The sequence below is a fragment of the Eurypyga helias genome, unplaced genomic scaffold (assembly GCF_000690775.1).
Source record: "Eurypyga helias isolate BGI_N326 unplaced genomic scaffold, ASM69077v1 scaffold25419, whole genome shotgun sequence".
NCBI lineage: Eukaryota > Metazoa > Chordata > Aves > Eurypygiformes > Eurypygidae > Eurypyga > Eurypyga helias.
In genome coordinates this window covers 1-15240 of record NW_010274391.1, presented here as the reverse complement: position 1 = coordinate 15240, position 15240 = coordinate 1, and the positions used below count along the sequence as shown (strand labels likewise).

Sequence of the window (15240 nt, the reverse complement as noted above, 5' to 3'; positions counted from 1 at the left end):
GGCCACAAAACTGGGGTGTGCTGGGAAGCCAAGGCACGTCCTGGCAGTGTCCGAATTGACAAGGGTTCAGCTGGAGCTGGCAGCCATCCCACCTGCAAAGCAGACAGGGTGTGGGGTGCAGGTACGGTGTGAGAAGCACATGCAGGGCGACCCACAGAGCGTTTTTCTCCTTCAGAAAGAGGTGTGCACGACGCCCGATGTCCTGGAGGTGAGCGAGAGCCCGGCTGCCCTGGGGAGCACCGTCACCCAGGAGGACTGCTGCTACTTGGGGGGCTGCGCTGAGCCAGAGGGGAGCCCCCTGCTCTGCCTGGTCACCAACGCCTGCCCCGGCGAGCACCCCGATAGCGAGCCGCAGCTCCAGGAGAAGCTCAAGGAGCTGCAGTTGGGCAGGGGTCCGGCCTCCAAGGCTGGCACAGCACCCACAGACCCATCCTGCCTGCTCACGCCACCTACCACCCCCCTGAACTTCGACTCCGGGAGCCCGGAGTCCCCGCAGGGCACCGGCAAGGGGCTGCAGGAGCCCCGGAGGAACGGGATGAATGGCACCAAAGGCAGCACCCCCGAAGGTACCCAACGGTGACACTGCCCTGCTCTGGGGGTGCAGGATTGGGGCACGAGGGCCCTTGCTGCTGCTCTGCACAGCCCTCCCCGCACACGGGGGAGGTGACAGCACACAGAGCATCTCATCCAGCTCCTGCCCCAGCAGAACAGCAGCCTGGGGCAACCCAAGGCTGGCTTTGATGGGGTTTTGGGGGAGGGAGCTTTCTGGGAGGGGGTTGTGAGGCTGGGTGATGCCAGAGCTGTAAGCCGGTCTCTCCGCTGCCAGGGTGCTCGCCGACCCCCTATGACTTCCCAACGCCGGAGTCTTCCAGCCGCAGCTCTGCCACCGATGACTTCTGCTACGTCTTCGTGGTGGAGCTGGAGAGGGGACCCATCGGGCTGGGGATGGGGCTGATCGACGGCTTGGTGAGTTCGCACCGGTCGCGGGAAAGGGCTGATGCCCCTCCAAAGAGCTGGAGTGGGACATGTGGGACATTTTCATACCCCAAGAAAAGCCAGGAAAGCAGCTAATGGCTTCTCATGGGAGCTAGGCTGCTTCTCCTGGGGACAGTGAGGCACAGAGTGATCTCCAGGGAAGAGCAGATCTCTGCTCCTGGGTTGCTGTGCATTGCACATGAAGTCCATCACATCTGTCCTGCAGCTGGAGAGAGCAAACAGGCTCAGCGCTCCGGTAGATGGAAAATGACTCAGCCAAGGTCGCTCCTCCACCCTTCAGCGGGTGGCAAGGGAAGCGGAGGGGAGCGGGGAGGCTCCAAAGTGCCAGAACTGCTCAACAGCGACAGCACTCGCTGCTCTCCCTGCTCCTGCATAGGGCAGCGTTGCAATCCAGCTTAGTGCAGTGGATCATTTTACCGAGTGGCCTTTCATGGCAGGGCATCAGTCAGTAGGAAACAGGGCATCCCGGAGCTCTTGGGACAGCCATGAGCTAAGAGCTCCCATCCCAAGCCAACTGGAGGTTAACGACGCTTTACTCTTAATTAAACTGAACAGAAAAGGTTGCCCACACCTCTCCTTTCTGTGTGTAGAAGGATGTAAAACTGAAGGTTTGCATTTCCTTCCGGGTGACACCGTCGCCCGCGGGACGAGCCATCCCGTGTCCCGGTGCCTCCAGGGTCCCACCCAGCATCAGGCACCCTGTGAGCCACGGGGGAAGAGTCAGCCCTGCAAACCTGTCGTGTTCCCTTCGCCCTGGCTGGTCGCTCACCACCTTTCCCTGCCAACAGCACACTCCTCTCTGCTCCCCGGGGATCTACATCCGCACCCTGATCGAGGACAGCCCCGCGGCCGCCGACGGCAGGCTCTCCATCGGGGACCGCATCCTGGCCGTCAATGGCACCAGTCTCATCGGGGCAGACTACCAAAGGTGAGTTGCATCCCGCCGGAGGGCCCGGTCTGGTATCAGTGCTGAGAGTCCAGGTTTTCAGCTGTTTTGCAGCAAAGGGCTGAACAGGGTCTCTGAGTGCCCGGTGCTACGGTCCAGACCAACACCACAAAGGATGCTGCGCTACAGGCACACCGCAGGGAGAGTAGCGACCTGCCCAGGACACTGGGAAGGGGGGAAGGCATCTGGGTGGAGGGGTTTGGAACAGCTCGCACCCTGCCCGGCAATCTGAGGCAGAGCCTAGGTGCCCACGCAGCAGAGCAGCTCCGGGCTGCCTTCCCGTGTGGCTACGCGCAGAGAAACAGCCTGTTGTAACACAGAGCAGGCATGGAGCAGCGGGTGTAGGTGTTCGTTTTGCAAGTGTCCATGACCTCGCAGGTTCCTGGGGGGCTGCCAGCCCGTGGGGAGCCAGAATTCACCTCTCTCCCTGTTGCTGCTCTCTGCAGTGCGGTGGACCTCATCCGCTCCGGAGGGAAGAAGCTGCGGTTTCTGGTTGCCAAGTCGGACATGGAAATAGCCAAAAAAATCAGTTCCAGCTCCTCTTCCTCCTAGTCCTCGTGGTACGAGGGTCTTTCTGCAGTAGCTTGCGGGCGCAGCCCTGGTTAAGGCTGACGCCGGGAGCCTGGAGCGCAAGAGGGAGGACCAGGACTCCACAGCTGACCCTCGATTTGCTTTTCGACATCTGGCCCCTGCGCTGCAGTGGGTACGAGGACATGCAAGGGCAGTGCACGCTTCTTCCGCTGTCCTGGCCTGGAGCATCACTCCTGATCCATTGCCTGGCCCCATCTTATGCCCGGTGCCGTCCTTCTCAGGAGCCTTCCTGTTTCTTTGTCCCCTCTGGCAGGGGGCAAGAAGGGGGTGCTGCCCCCACAGGGGCTGTAGGCGGGCTCCTCTGTTCCTCTAGGCTGGCAGCCCTGTGTGATCTTTCACGCTGCAGGCAGAAGGCTTGAAACACCTTTGGGATTTGAAGATGAGCATGTGGGGCAGGCCTGGGCTTCACTGGGGCAGTGGCCACCTGAGGTGCTGGAGAAGGGTGCCTGGCTCTGGGGGTCACGAGGGCAGCACAAGCACCCAGGAGCAGAATCCAAAGCAGGATGTTTTGCTAGGAGTTAAGTTCCCTGGTGCCATACCCTAAGTCCAGTGCCTTTCTGCTGCTGGGCTACAGTCAAGCAGCCCCAGACCTGCTCTGGGATGGGAAGCAGCTACAGCAAAGGGCTAACACCACCAGCAGTTCCCAGGGAGTCCTGGGGGGAGCCCCTTGAGGAAAAGGACTCTTTCGCCCTTGCTCATGCAGCAGGTTTTGGCACCCTGGCAGAAGGTCCCCAGGGCTGGCCCAGCAGCGTGGGGCATTCACAGCAGAGAACGTCCCCACACAGGAGCTCTTGCCCTCTCCAAAAGGCTACAGCCATGTCAGCGCTTCTGCGACTGCCCCCGGTCCCTGCAAACCCGGAGCGGCGGGTTTGCGCCACCCGGGACCCGAGGGAGCCCAGCAGCGCGTCAGACTGGGGTTGCGGCTGACGCTAGCCCAGGCAGACAAACTCTTGGTCCTCTCCCTCCAGCTTTGCGGGGCCGTTGTATGGCTGCCCCATTTCCTGCGTAGCTCAGAGCGTATCGGAAGCGCGTGCTGCTGACATACCGACGGGTGAAGATGGGCCACAAAGCAGGTCAGTCTCGAATGCCCCAAAACCAGCTCCGCTACCCGCTGCCAACAGTGGCGTCAGCAGACCCGAGGTGGCAGCTCCACCACACGGCTCCTGCACACCGGCCTCCTGCCCCCTAAGTCCTCCCTGTGCTTTTAGCGACATTAATGGGATAAACCGACCTGATTTCCACATATAGACAGGCACCGAGACCTAGTTTAGCCAAACCCTACTGAAACAGCCTGCCGCAGAGCCCTGCATCGCGGCCGGCGCTTAGACCAGCGCGGCCGAGGCTCTGGCGGCACGTCAGCTGTTCACGCGGCATCTCACAACAACAGTGCGCTGAGGGCTGTGACGCTAAAAAAGGGATGTTTAACAGGGTTGGCCTTAATTAAACCTCAGATCCATCACTGCTGTAGTTTTGGTTCCTGTGCTTCATCTTGCACTTTGCAGGAGAGAGATGTCAGGATAATCCACGCGGGGGAAACGCTCCGCTGCTGGATTTGAAGACACCAGTGCCTTGCTTCTCTGCTGGGCCGTGCTCACGCCAACGGGGCTGCCTCAGCAGGGGCTGTGGGCAACGCGTCCCTCCTGCCTCAGCCGTACCACGCAAAGGCTCAGCGCCCCACAGGGCTCCTGGTGATTCACCAGTGATTGAGTCAAGTGGGTATGTCAGCCTGATCATCCTCCCCCGAGCTCAGCAGGTTTGTAGGGCAGGAAGTGGGCTGTCTAGAGCCCCAGGGCAAACTGCAAGCACTCCTCTGCCTGGGAGGCAGGGCTCGGGGAGGCTTGGTCTGCACTACACAGCCATGGGGCTGCACCCTGGCAAGTACCAGTGTCACCAGTGCAACCCTCTGCTCCCCACTGAGCCCGACTCTCCAGGCACCTCTGGAGTGGGAGACAGCCCCAGAGCTGTACGTTGCTCACAGTGCAGCCAGGTAATGAAACAGCCTGTAAATAAACCCTGCGATTTACTAGCGTGCATGAGGGCTTGCTTCTCCTGGGAGGAGCAGCGGGATGTATTTACCTCCCCCATTTGTTAATACTGTACAGCTCGAAGTGTGTATAAACTTCTGCAGACACAGAAGACAGCATGGCGCCTGTTTGACACGGGGCTGATGGATGTTAAGAAACGCTCTTGGTGTCAACAATAACCCGGATCAATAAATCTCTCTAAGCTCCCGTCTGGTAGCTGTCTCTTGGATCTCGACAGGGTAGCTGTCTCCTGGATCTCGACACGTTCACTCTGATGGTAAGACAGAAGAGCAGTGAGGGCTCGCAGCAGACTTAACAGAGTCACTTCTGCTTTCTCCACCTCATGCAGGCCTCTGCTCGGCTGGTCTGCTGCACATGGAGGGGCAACAGAGGGACGCGCAGAGCCAGGGTGTAGCGAGGGAAAAGGGGAAGGAGAAGCAAGTCAGAGGAGGGGAGAGGAGAAGAGGTATGTCTCCAAAGGGGCATGGTGGGCTGGCAGGGTAGCAATGCATGCACTCACCCTCCTGCCACTTCCACACAAATCCATTGGGATTTTCAACCCATAATGGCCAGGGAGAGATAAGACAAGCTTAGGAAGTAGAAAAGCAACAGGTGCTAGGAGACAGAAATACAAACAAACAGCCTCACACCAGAAGAGCTGCCTCAGCTCTACTTATTCCTGTTTTCTGTTCCATTCACAATCTTTTGTTCCTCATTTCCAGTTCAGAGCAGGGCCTCAGCCTTGAGCATCAGCAGTGTCCGATGAGTTACTAGAGGCTGTCGCCTCTTGGAAAGCTCATGCCCTCACCCTGGCACAAAGCCAGGAGCCGGCTCTAGGAGACGGGTGACTATCCTCAGGGCAAAAGGGAGGGAGTCATTCACCCCCCTCTGAAACCGTGTGCTGGCCACGTCTACAGGTGGTGTGAACACAAACTGAGCCACACTTGGCATTTTCAGTAGGTTCATGAGCTCAGTTGCCCGGATAAGAATCTCCTCAAGATCCTCCTCGCAGTAAACAGAGGTGACAGCAGGGCTCTGCACAAATGTCCTCATCTTGGACAGGAACATGGACACTCTGCAGGAGAGAAGGACATGGACCTCAGCTGGCAGGACCTCTGCACCGAGCAAGGTCACTACTTGAGCCTGTGTACTCCTAAAGACTGTTGTGGGTGAACACCAGATGCCACCCACCCCCCTCCTCCTGATGCACTGCGCTAGTCAGCAGGTGAATCCCACTTCCCCAGACTGCTCCTCCACAGCTTGCCTCCTCTGTCCTGAAACGTTTCAGGTTCCATCAGTTGCCAAGGCTGATTAATTAACATCATCTGTATTTGGACCCATCAGTTCTGCACATTTCAGCCCTTTGCCCTTCCCTGCCATCCCTCCTCACCTGGGGATCAGGTCCTGGCTGCGAGCTGCCAGCTTGGTCAGGGTGGCCATAAGGACACAGATGGCTCGGGGTGCATAGCTGGGGGTGCTGGCCAGTGGCCGGAGCTGGGTGATTTCGAATAGCACGGCCTCCAGAGTCTCAAAGAACCGGTTGATCTGCTCCACAGTGCAGCGCTTGTCGTAGGACACAGACATGTACTCTCCAATAGCCCAGACCTGAAGTGAAGGCAGATGTGCTCGGGGTGAGCAGATGGAAAAGGGATTGAGTGAGTTTTAGGGAATGGCAAATCAGATTAGGTAATGCTAGGACAGAGTAGAGGAGGAAAGGGAAGGTGACCAAGAAACTGCGCTGCAGTCTCAGCAACCTGTGGCAGGAGCAGGCAGGCCCTGCTTACCAGGTGGGAGAAGATGGCCTCCTTGTTCTGGATGTTGCTGACTGTTCCCGAGAACTCCAGAATCTCCTTGGACAGCTCCACAATGAGCGCAGGGCACAGGCTGCAGAGCATCACCAGCTGCGAGCTCAGCACCCTGGAAAAGAGAGATGGGCAGCGCTCAGACCCCGGGCAAGGTGGTGATCGTAGCACCCAGCCACCGTGGCTGTACACACAGCAAGGCTGAGGGTGCAGTTCCCATTTTGCACCCTCCAAAGACGTGTCGCAGAGGGGACTGAGCCATCCTGGGCTGCCCGGCTGGGCCTCCTGTCCCATCTCACCTGAACACCTCCTCTTTAAACGCCGGGATCTCATAGAGCTGGTCACTCCTCTGCAGCAGCAGCACCACCAGCTGGTTTCGCAGCGGCCCGTCTGCAAACTGAGAAACAGCCCTCGCTGCAGCAACACCAGTGACTTCCAGCTGCCAAACCCCAAACCAGTCAGGGTGAGACGGCTGGCACAGACACAGCCTGACCCAGCAGGAGGGGTGCAGTGCACAGTGCAGGTATCAGGCACTCATTCTGCTCTCACCCACCTGCTTTACAGCTGGCTGAGAGGACAGTGTGCAGCCTGACACTGCACCATGAAGCTTTTCTGCTTCTCCAGATGAAGTGGCCAGCTCAGTGCTGGTTCACACCAGTAACAGACCATCCCACCTGCCCTCTGTTGAAGCTGGCGTCTTAACACTTTTGCTTCTCTGAGTGCTCTTAATACAATAAGAGATCCCACGACATGACTGGAAGCCAAACTCCCCCAGGAGGGCTTACCTCTGCCACCACCCTAAAGAAGAGCTCCAGTAAGACAGGGACAGTCTCTGCACACTGCACGACCCGGGGGCTGCTGGCCAGGGATCCCAGCAGCTGCCGAAGTGGAATCAGCCTGTGGACAACAGAAAAGTTACCGCTGAAGGCTTGTTCCGACCTACTCTCCTGGCTGCCCTTCCCCAGTGTCCCCCACAGCCTTCAAGTGCTCTGCAGAGCTACCGCAGGGAAGATCAAATCCACCTCACCCCAGCTGAGAGGGGCTGTGCCCTTCCCAGCAATCCCAGTGCTCCCTCCCAGAGCTGGATGGCTGAACCAAACCCTTATGGCAGCCTCCTACAGCAGCTCCCTACCTCTCCGGGGCATCCTCGGGAGCAGATCTGGTGCGGAGAAGATACTGGAACATGGTCTTGTAGAGGGGATGGCGAAAGGCTTCCAGACAGGTGGCTGGCTTCACAGCTGGGTCGCAGGCAGCCCTCTCGGAGGTAGGAAGAGCAGTTGACCTAGCAGCAGGTACACACAGAAGGTGACACGTGATGAGGATGGGCCAGAGTATAGCTGGAATCCTGAACAATGGAGTACCTCCCTTTCCACTGAAACGGGGACAGCAAGTTGGTCTAATCCAGGACCTCTGGAAGCCAGAGAGCCAGGATGACAGAAATGGTAAGCTCAGACCTCTTGGGCTCAGGCAGTTTTCAGAATTGCTTCTGTATCACTCCTGGGAAAGGGCAAAACGGGGCTCTCTATCCCTCACTCACCAAGGCCCACCAACATGGCTCTAGGATGAACTCCTTTTCTAAGCACTCCAGAGAGAGCTGCTAATATCAGGGACGACAAGGGAAAGCACAGGTACTGCAGGAAGAGTCAGTCCCAGTCATATCCCATCTTCCTGGAGACTCACAGTTCCTAATCACCTCAGGGAGGAATCTTTGTATCCTCCAGGAGAATAAAGCCAGAAAAGAGGGATCAGAGCCGGGAGGGAAGACCAAGTAGCCCACATCTCCATGCTGAGGTGGTGGCTCACAGCAGACACTCCAGCATGTAGCAAGAGTTTGGAGCTAGATATGGGGAAGGGGACGACAACAGCTTCCCTGAGCAACAAAGACAGTACAATACTGAAGTGCCAGAGCCGGTCACCTTCTCCTCCCATGCACAGCATTGCATGGAAGACTGGGCTAGGAAAACTGGGCTGACATCTGTGCAGCTTTGTGTTAACTTGACTGCAGCAGATGCCTCTCGCTTTGTGGCAGCAGCAGCAGCCAGAGGGCAGCTCAGGCTCAGAGAAGTGTGTACAAGGATACGGTCAATGTCAAGACCCTAATTAACAAGCGAGAGGAAGGGAAGGTAGTGTTACCTCAGCTGGATGTCCAAAGCTGCTGTCAAACAGGGCAGGTCGAGCAGCAAATGGAAGATTTCAACGGCTGTGCCTGCATCCAGCAGAAATGGGAGAAGGTCCACAAACTCAGAGATAAGGGGCGGGCTGTTCCACGCCAGGAACTACAAGGAACAAGCACAAACTGTTGTATTATCCCTGCTACTCCACCACACATCCAGACGATTCTCATACTGTGACCAAAAGGGACAGGGAAAGGAAAGTCACTTCTGCAAAGCAAAATCAGAGAAATCTGAGAGTTTGCTCAAAAACCTGGGAAGCTGCTGGAAGCTCAACACAGGCATCTGACAGCTGGTTCAGTGATTGTCAAGCTACAACTTTACTAGTTTTCCAGAAACAAAGTGCTGTGGTCACTATGATTCCGAACCCACTAGCAGTAATACTAACGCAGACTGTCCTCTAGTGGAAACGCTAATCACACCCAGAACCCTCTTCAAACACCCCTGCTTTTATAACAGTCCTTCTTGCCTATGCTCTCCCTAGCGCTGCCATAGAGGGACACGGAGGGCTCTGGGGTGCACTGAAAGGCAAACAGAAGGTTCTGGGGCACAGAAAGGAACGTGCAGCAGGCCCTCTCCTGTGCTGCACCAGCAAGCTGTACCTTGAAGAGATTTGGGAAGCTCTGCCTGAATATGCTGGAGGTCTCAGTGAAGAGCTGGGTGTTGTCATTGCAGAACTGGACAAATTCAAAGGCCAGTGATGGGTTGTGGAAGAGCTGAGCCGGGATCTCAGTGAATAGATGTCTGTAGATTGCATCAGAGTCCACAGCTGCCGTTTTGCCTGGGAGGACACAGCACGCTGCTGAACACAGCCCACCCAGAAGCCCTGCCAACACGAGCTCCAGGGGCTAAGCTAAATCTGGATTATGTTTTTCTAAAGAGCACAGGAACACCCCAGCTTCTGGGCGTCCTGGAGTGGGATCCCCCATCCCAGAATACAGCCGATGCTGAATTACTAACGCCCGCAGCCAGCAAACTGCCATGACAAAAGGCTGTGCTGAGAGGATGCAAGACTAGACCGTGGAGGAGGGGTGAGAGCTGATGACTTACTGTGGTTCAGGAAGAACTGGGCAATGGGCAGCAGTGCCCTGGCATAACTGGCATCCCCACTGATTCTGCTGTGCAGGATTTTCAGGAAGGAGACTGCACGGTACACGTAGGAGGAGTCCTGTTTGCAGATGATGTCCATGATTGTCACTGCCTCAATGAGACACTGCAGGAAAGCAGAGAGTCAGGGCAGAGTGGGGGGAAGCCACAGGTCCCAGAGCTTCAGCCCCCCTTCTGTGTACTTACAGCTTTCTGCAGGTCTCCATCATCCTTCCTCAGGGGTCCTGCCAGAGAAAGGAGTCCAAGTGAAACTTCAAGCCCAAACAGGAACATTACGCTGTCAGTGTGAGCACTAGCCCAGATTTCAGGACAGGTGGGAACACATTCAGATTCAAGGCTAATGGGAACCAAGTTCCACAGCTCCCCCCTGAAAATCAAGGGTAGGAGGCAGCACATGGCCACTGCCTCCAAATCCCTCCCGACACCCCAGCTCAGGGCTGGTCAATGACTTGCACCAGCAGCTGCAACCTGTCCCATGCCCAGAGCCTGCCTGGGAACCCTAGGGAGTGAAATCCCAGCCCAAAGAGGCAGTGAGCCAGGAACAGTTTCAAGAACACTGCCACGAGGGCTCCCAAGGAGGGGTCATGGCAAGACTCACGCCGGTTGCTCTGTTCAATAAGCCGCTGGCAGTACTCAAAGGCTTTCTCCCGCAGGCGGTCCTTCGGGGGAAGCAGGCGACTGGATGTGGATGGAGTTGAGACCACAAACACAACAGACCTGTCCATTTCTGACCCGTCACCTACGGAATAAAGTGTAGCAGATACCAGCTCACGGCACGGGCAGTGCAACCCACGGGGCTGCCCCCAACAGCCAGGGAGCTGTCTCCACGTGCGCTGTGAAGACGGGAGTGTTACAGGAACACCAAGGAGGTGCTGTCTCTCACCACCCAGGTCTTTTTTCTCAGGGCACCCATGGGGCTTTGCCTGGGGGGACTCACTGAATGAATAATTCCCCGTGGAAGGCTCAGTCCGGAGGCTTTGTGATAATCCTTCCCAAAGTTTCCCTGCTCCTAGTCCAAGAGCTCTGAACTCTTGCTCATATTCCTGCCACTTGCTGGTGCAGCCACCTAATCATCTCGGAGCACAAACCCCTCTCGGGGTGCAGCCCACACTGACCTGCAGCCCTTCAGTTTGTACCTGAATCAGGGGTCTTCAGCCCCTCGCCCCCATAGCACAGCAGCCAGCTTCGCAGCATGGAGAAGGCTTGCACGTTGAGCCACTGGTCCTGTGTGTAGTGCTGACCCACCGAGAGCACGGTGAAGAAGTCTGTGGCAATGGCACCATCCACCTCTGTGACCGGCCCAGGCTACGAGAAAAGATGCAGCAGGTCAGACCCTCAGGGAGAGGCTGAGACGGCAAGGAACACTCAACAGAGACAGCCCTCGTTTGCACGTACTACGGGGTCTGCAGGGGGGCAGTGAGAAAAGATGCAGCAGGTCAGACCCGCAGGGAGAGGCTAAGTGAGACGTCACGGAACACTCCACAGAGCCCTCGTTTGCACGTACTATGGGGTCTGCAGTGGGGCAGCTACCCAGAGAGACAAAAGGCAACTGTGTTGGATCCTTTTCCCCAGCTGAGGCACTCCAAACTTTCCCCCTCCCTCTAACACAGGCCTCATTTGCCATCAGCTTTTACTCTGAGATACATGGTCACTAAAAGACTCTTCCCTCAAAAATACTCAAGGGTCAAAGCTCTGGATCTACAGCAGAACTGAATCTTGGAGCTATCAATCCCCCTACTTTGCTTTCCTATGCGTCTTGAGCACTTATCCTACAAAAAAGGTCAAACCAGAAGCCCTTCTAGGTTACCATTTCCCAAAAAAGCTGATTCTGGGAACCCAAAACAGGAGGACTGACGCACCTGTGAGATGACCATGGCAACTCACCTGTCTGGTCCTGGGGTTGGAGAAGAAGCCTCCAGAGGGTTGAGCGACTCCTTGCTGGATACTCGCATACCTCAGCCAGTCGGCCATCTTCCTACTGATCACATCGGTCTGCTCTGTACCAGGAAAGTGAGAGGGTCATGGCTAGACCAGGCAGAGAAGCCGCCCCTGCCACACAGCCGTGCTACCCCTCAGCTGCTGAGCTTTTCCTCCAGCCTAGATCACTGTCTCTCTGACTCAGCAGTCAGCAAAGGAATGGGTGCCCCAAGGTGGGCCCTGCCCTCCTGATGCTACTTCAGAGTCCAAGATGACTGACGCTCACTGCAGAGCTCTGCATCCTTTTCTCACGCCTCGCCGCTGGGTCACTCTCATTATCGTTTTGCCTGCTTCCTCAGACAAAAACTCAGGGAGTAAGTGCTAGAACCAAGGACTTCAGTACCGGGTCAGTTCCGAGGCACTTGTTCCTTTGTCTCCATCCTCAGCTGCAATTAGGGGGAAGGTGCAAAACCACTGTCAACTCTGTTCAGGCAGTGGCTGGTTTCAGCTCAGCAGACAAAGGCATAAATGCCTCACAGAGAACCTGCGGAAGCTCTAAGACAGGTAATCCTGCTTGCTCAGCCAGCCCAGCCATCATGGCCCAGAGCCCTCCCCAAAGCTTTTCCTGCGTACTGCGTGACGTACGCAGGCCTCGCAGGAAACTCCCCGAAGGAAACTTGCTCACAACACATCTCCTCACCATATGAAGGCTGGAATGCTCTCCAAAGGTTCACTCATCACCAAGACGTAACACTCACCACTACTCCTATAGTCCTGCCTCTCCTGTGAGGAGTACCCCTAGTTGTTTTTGCTGCTCTCTTGAGCAGATACACAGGCACATCTGTTTCTCTCTCTCACTCTGCTCGATGCTCTTCAGGACAGCTACAATTTCACACTCCTACTGCATCTGGAGACCTTAGCTACATGCTACTGTGATACAGATCCACAGAGAACAGAGACTCTGGCCCTCAGAAGCAGCCAAAGGCCTAGTTCCACTTTGGGGTGATGGAATATATCTTGCCCAATAAGTTCACATTCCTTGTGGTAAAGATGTCACTTTTAACAGCAGTTCCCATGTCCTACACCTAGCCAAAACCTTCAGAGAACCTTCTGGTCACCATATAGATCATAGCTGGATGGTAATCTCAGGCCTTCCCATATACTTACCTTCAGTTAGAGATTCTGGTGAAAGGCTGATGACATTTGACAGAATAGGAAGAAGGTACTGCGCACTCTGACCCTCGGGCAGTCTTCTTTCCAGGACTTTTACGGTATGCTGCCCCACAGCAGACACTGCAGCCTTACTTCCCTTAAAAATAAAGCAGAGGTAAAGCTAGGCAGATAATCTTCTATTACTGCTAGAGACCAAGACCACACAAACTCTTCCATCAGACATCAATAGCAATGTCAAACATAAAAAGAACTTCCTATGGAACCCTAACCCATGACTGGGGCTACTTTCCGTGCTTCTCTCATGGATAAATCGACCACAGCAGCACACAGACAAGGAAGTTCAAGGTTTGAGGATGGGGATCTGTGCAGGGAAGGAAACAGAAGAGACAAGCCTGCTCCTCCACAGACACATTCCTGCAGCCCACTGACACGTCTCCTGGTGCTCAGAGGAAAACCAGACTGAGCTCAAATCAGCGGCAGGTTTCCAGCTCCTAATGCAACACCAGAGGCTGTGTTTTTGGGAAAAACAAAAGCTTTACCAAAAGCACACCAGCTCTGTAGAGCCAATGGGGCAAAAAGAAGGAAGCAGTGACAAGCGATGTGACACTTAAACAGCTAAAATATACATCAAAATCTCTTCAGAGGTTTAGTTGTAGTCTAACAAAAACTAACACACAGGGTATGTTTTTGCCCTGTAGAACTGCAAGACAGTCTCAAGGCTGGATTGGGAGTGAGGTGCTTTGTAAGGCAGCACGTAAGTAATACATCACTGGTTTCTGTTTCTAGGTTTTCATTCCCTCTAGCTAAGTACGACTCAGAGGAGTAATCAGAGATGGAGGAAGCGTTTCTAAGCACACAGTGAAACTCAGAATGAGAAGTTTCAGAAGGCTTCAGAAAAATATTTTATCTTTAATAGGCACAATAATAGTAAAAGAAGAAGTAGCAGGGAAAAAAAGGGTTTCCAGCTTATTCCCTGGAGTGCAGTCAATGCAGGCAGCACTCCAAACAGGAAAGTCCTCATCTCTTCTTCTCCACGAAGAATGCAGTTTTTTGAAGCACCATCCACATTTATAGCCCCCCATGTTTTATAGGTTCTATGTTTATTTTTTTACATTTGAACATGAAAGCCCGTACAATAAAAAGACAAAGTAGTAGCAATAAATTCACTCTCAAATCTTTTGCTCTACAGGTTCAAGCAGCCCTGACTTGAAGGCTATTGCAGCAGCTGCACTAAAATGCTCCGTTCTGTTCCAGGTTAGTTACAAGCCTCCTTGAGGCCCTCAGCCTGAACACAGCGCAATTTTAAGCAGTTTCGTTATCAAATACTAAACACAAAAAAGTTACCATTTTTTCCTACACAAAGCAGAATAATTAGGTTCCTTAAATGAGCAGGAAAATGCTTCTGGTTTTTTTCCTAGATACTTACAATCGATTTTCACTCTTCTTGAGCTCAACAAACAGCGATCAATCAGAAAGCAAATCCATATGGACAAGGGAAGATTTCTGACTTGACAGGTCATTTACCTGAGCCAAAAGGACGGAGGATACCAGGCTCAAGAGCTTTGTATCTTGAATCCCATCACAGGAGAGGATCAGGTCATTGCAAGGCGACATCTCTCTCAGGATGGCAGCACATAACACCTGGATCTGCTCAGGGCTCTTGGATGAACACAGCACTGTCTGCAACAGCTCCACAAACTTGCCATCTAGCCTGCAAGAGTCACAGTAAGGCATCACTGTAAAGACGATGTTTTACAGTAAAGATCCTACAGAAGGATCATTATTTTCCTTTCCTACCTGAAGGGGCTACAAGGAAGCTGGGGGGGTCTTTTCACAAGGCTCTGCAGTGACAGGACAAGGGGTAACGGGTTTAAATGGAAATAGGGAGATGGAGATGGGACATCAGGAAGAAATTCTTCCCGGAGAGGGTGGGGAGGCACTGGAACAGGTTGCCCAGAGAAGCTGTGGATGCCCCATCCCTGGAAGTGTCCAAGGCCAGGCTGGATGAGGCTGGGAGCAACCTGGTCTAGTGGAAGGTGTCCCTGCCCATGGCAGGGGGTGGCACTGGGTGGGCTTTAAGTGCCCTTCCCACCCAAACCAGTCTGTGATTCTGTGATCACTGCAAGGCAAGAAAAGATCCAGAGATTTATTTCCTGCACAACCCTGGTCCTGGGACGATGTCCCTTGACAGTAACCCTGACTAATGCCATCTTGTCATCTCCACTTGTGAATTTTCCTCCTTAGCACGGCTGGAAAGAGCACCCGGTGACACAACCCCTCGCTACCCACACCGCCAAAGCGGTGAGCTCCTTCTGCTTAGCCGTGGGGGAAAAGTGGCAAAGATTTACGTCTACATTTGTATCGAGCTCAGTAGTTCTAAAACAGGGTGTTTTTTAAGCATTAAAGCCCCACACACACACACTTTTCCCCCCTCCCCGCCGGAACGCAAGGCTGTCACTGCCGGGGCGCTGAGAGCCAAGGCCACTCCCCCGCGGGGGTACTTGGTGGCGGCG

General features: G+C 54.8%; 2 protein-coding genes across 2 annotated transcripts in view; one reads left to right on the top strand and one right to left on the bottom strand.

Moving 5' to 3' along the window:
• RADIL (Ras association and DIL domains) overlaps positions 1-2494 on the top strand; it is a gene marked incomplete at its 5' end in the record, with an annotated part of 5379 nt that extends 2885 nt beyond the window's left edge. The window contains 4 exons of the mRNA XM_010159804.1: positions 176-566; positions 827-966; positions 1785-1924; positions 2389-2494. Of these exons, the coding sequence (XP_010158106.1) occupies positions 176-566; positions 827-966; positions 1785-1924; positions 2389-2494 (777 nt within the window). The remainder of the gene's footprint in view (positions 1-175; positions 567-826; positions 967-1784; positions 1925-2388) is intronic.
• Positions 2495-5266: 2772 nt separating this feature from the next.
• On the bottom strand, positions 5267-15233 carry AP5Z1 (adaptor-related protein complex 5, zeta 1 subunit). Its single transcript, XM_010159803.1, has 16 exons — positions 15221-15233; positions 14252-14442; positions 12722-12863; positions 11522-11634; positions 10774-10942; positions 10236-10376; positions 9824-9861; positions 9581-9743; positions 9133-9311; positions 8493-8635; positions 7492-7641; positions 7145-7256; positions 6659-6756; positions 6342-6474; positions 5948-6162; positions 5267-5632 (listed from the first exon to the last, which is right to left on the bottom strand). Exons 2-16 carry the CDS (start codon positions 14339-14341, stop codon positions 5362-5364), a joined length of 2157 nt encoding a protein of 718 aa, XP_010158105.1. The 5' UTR covers positions 14342-14442; positions 15221-15233; the 3' UTR covers positions 5267-5361.
• Positions 15234-15240: the final 7 nt, after the last annotated feature.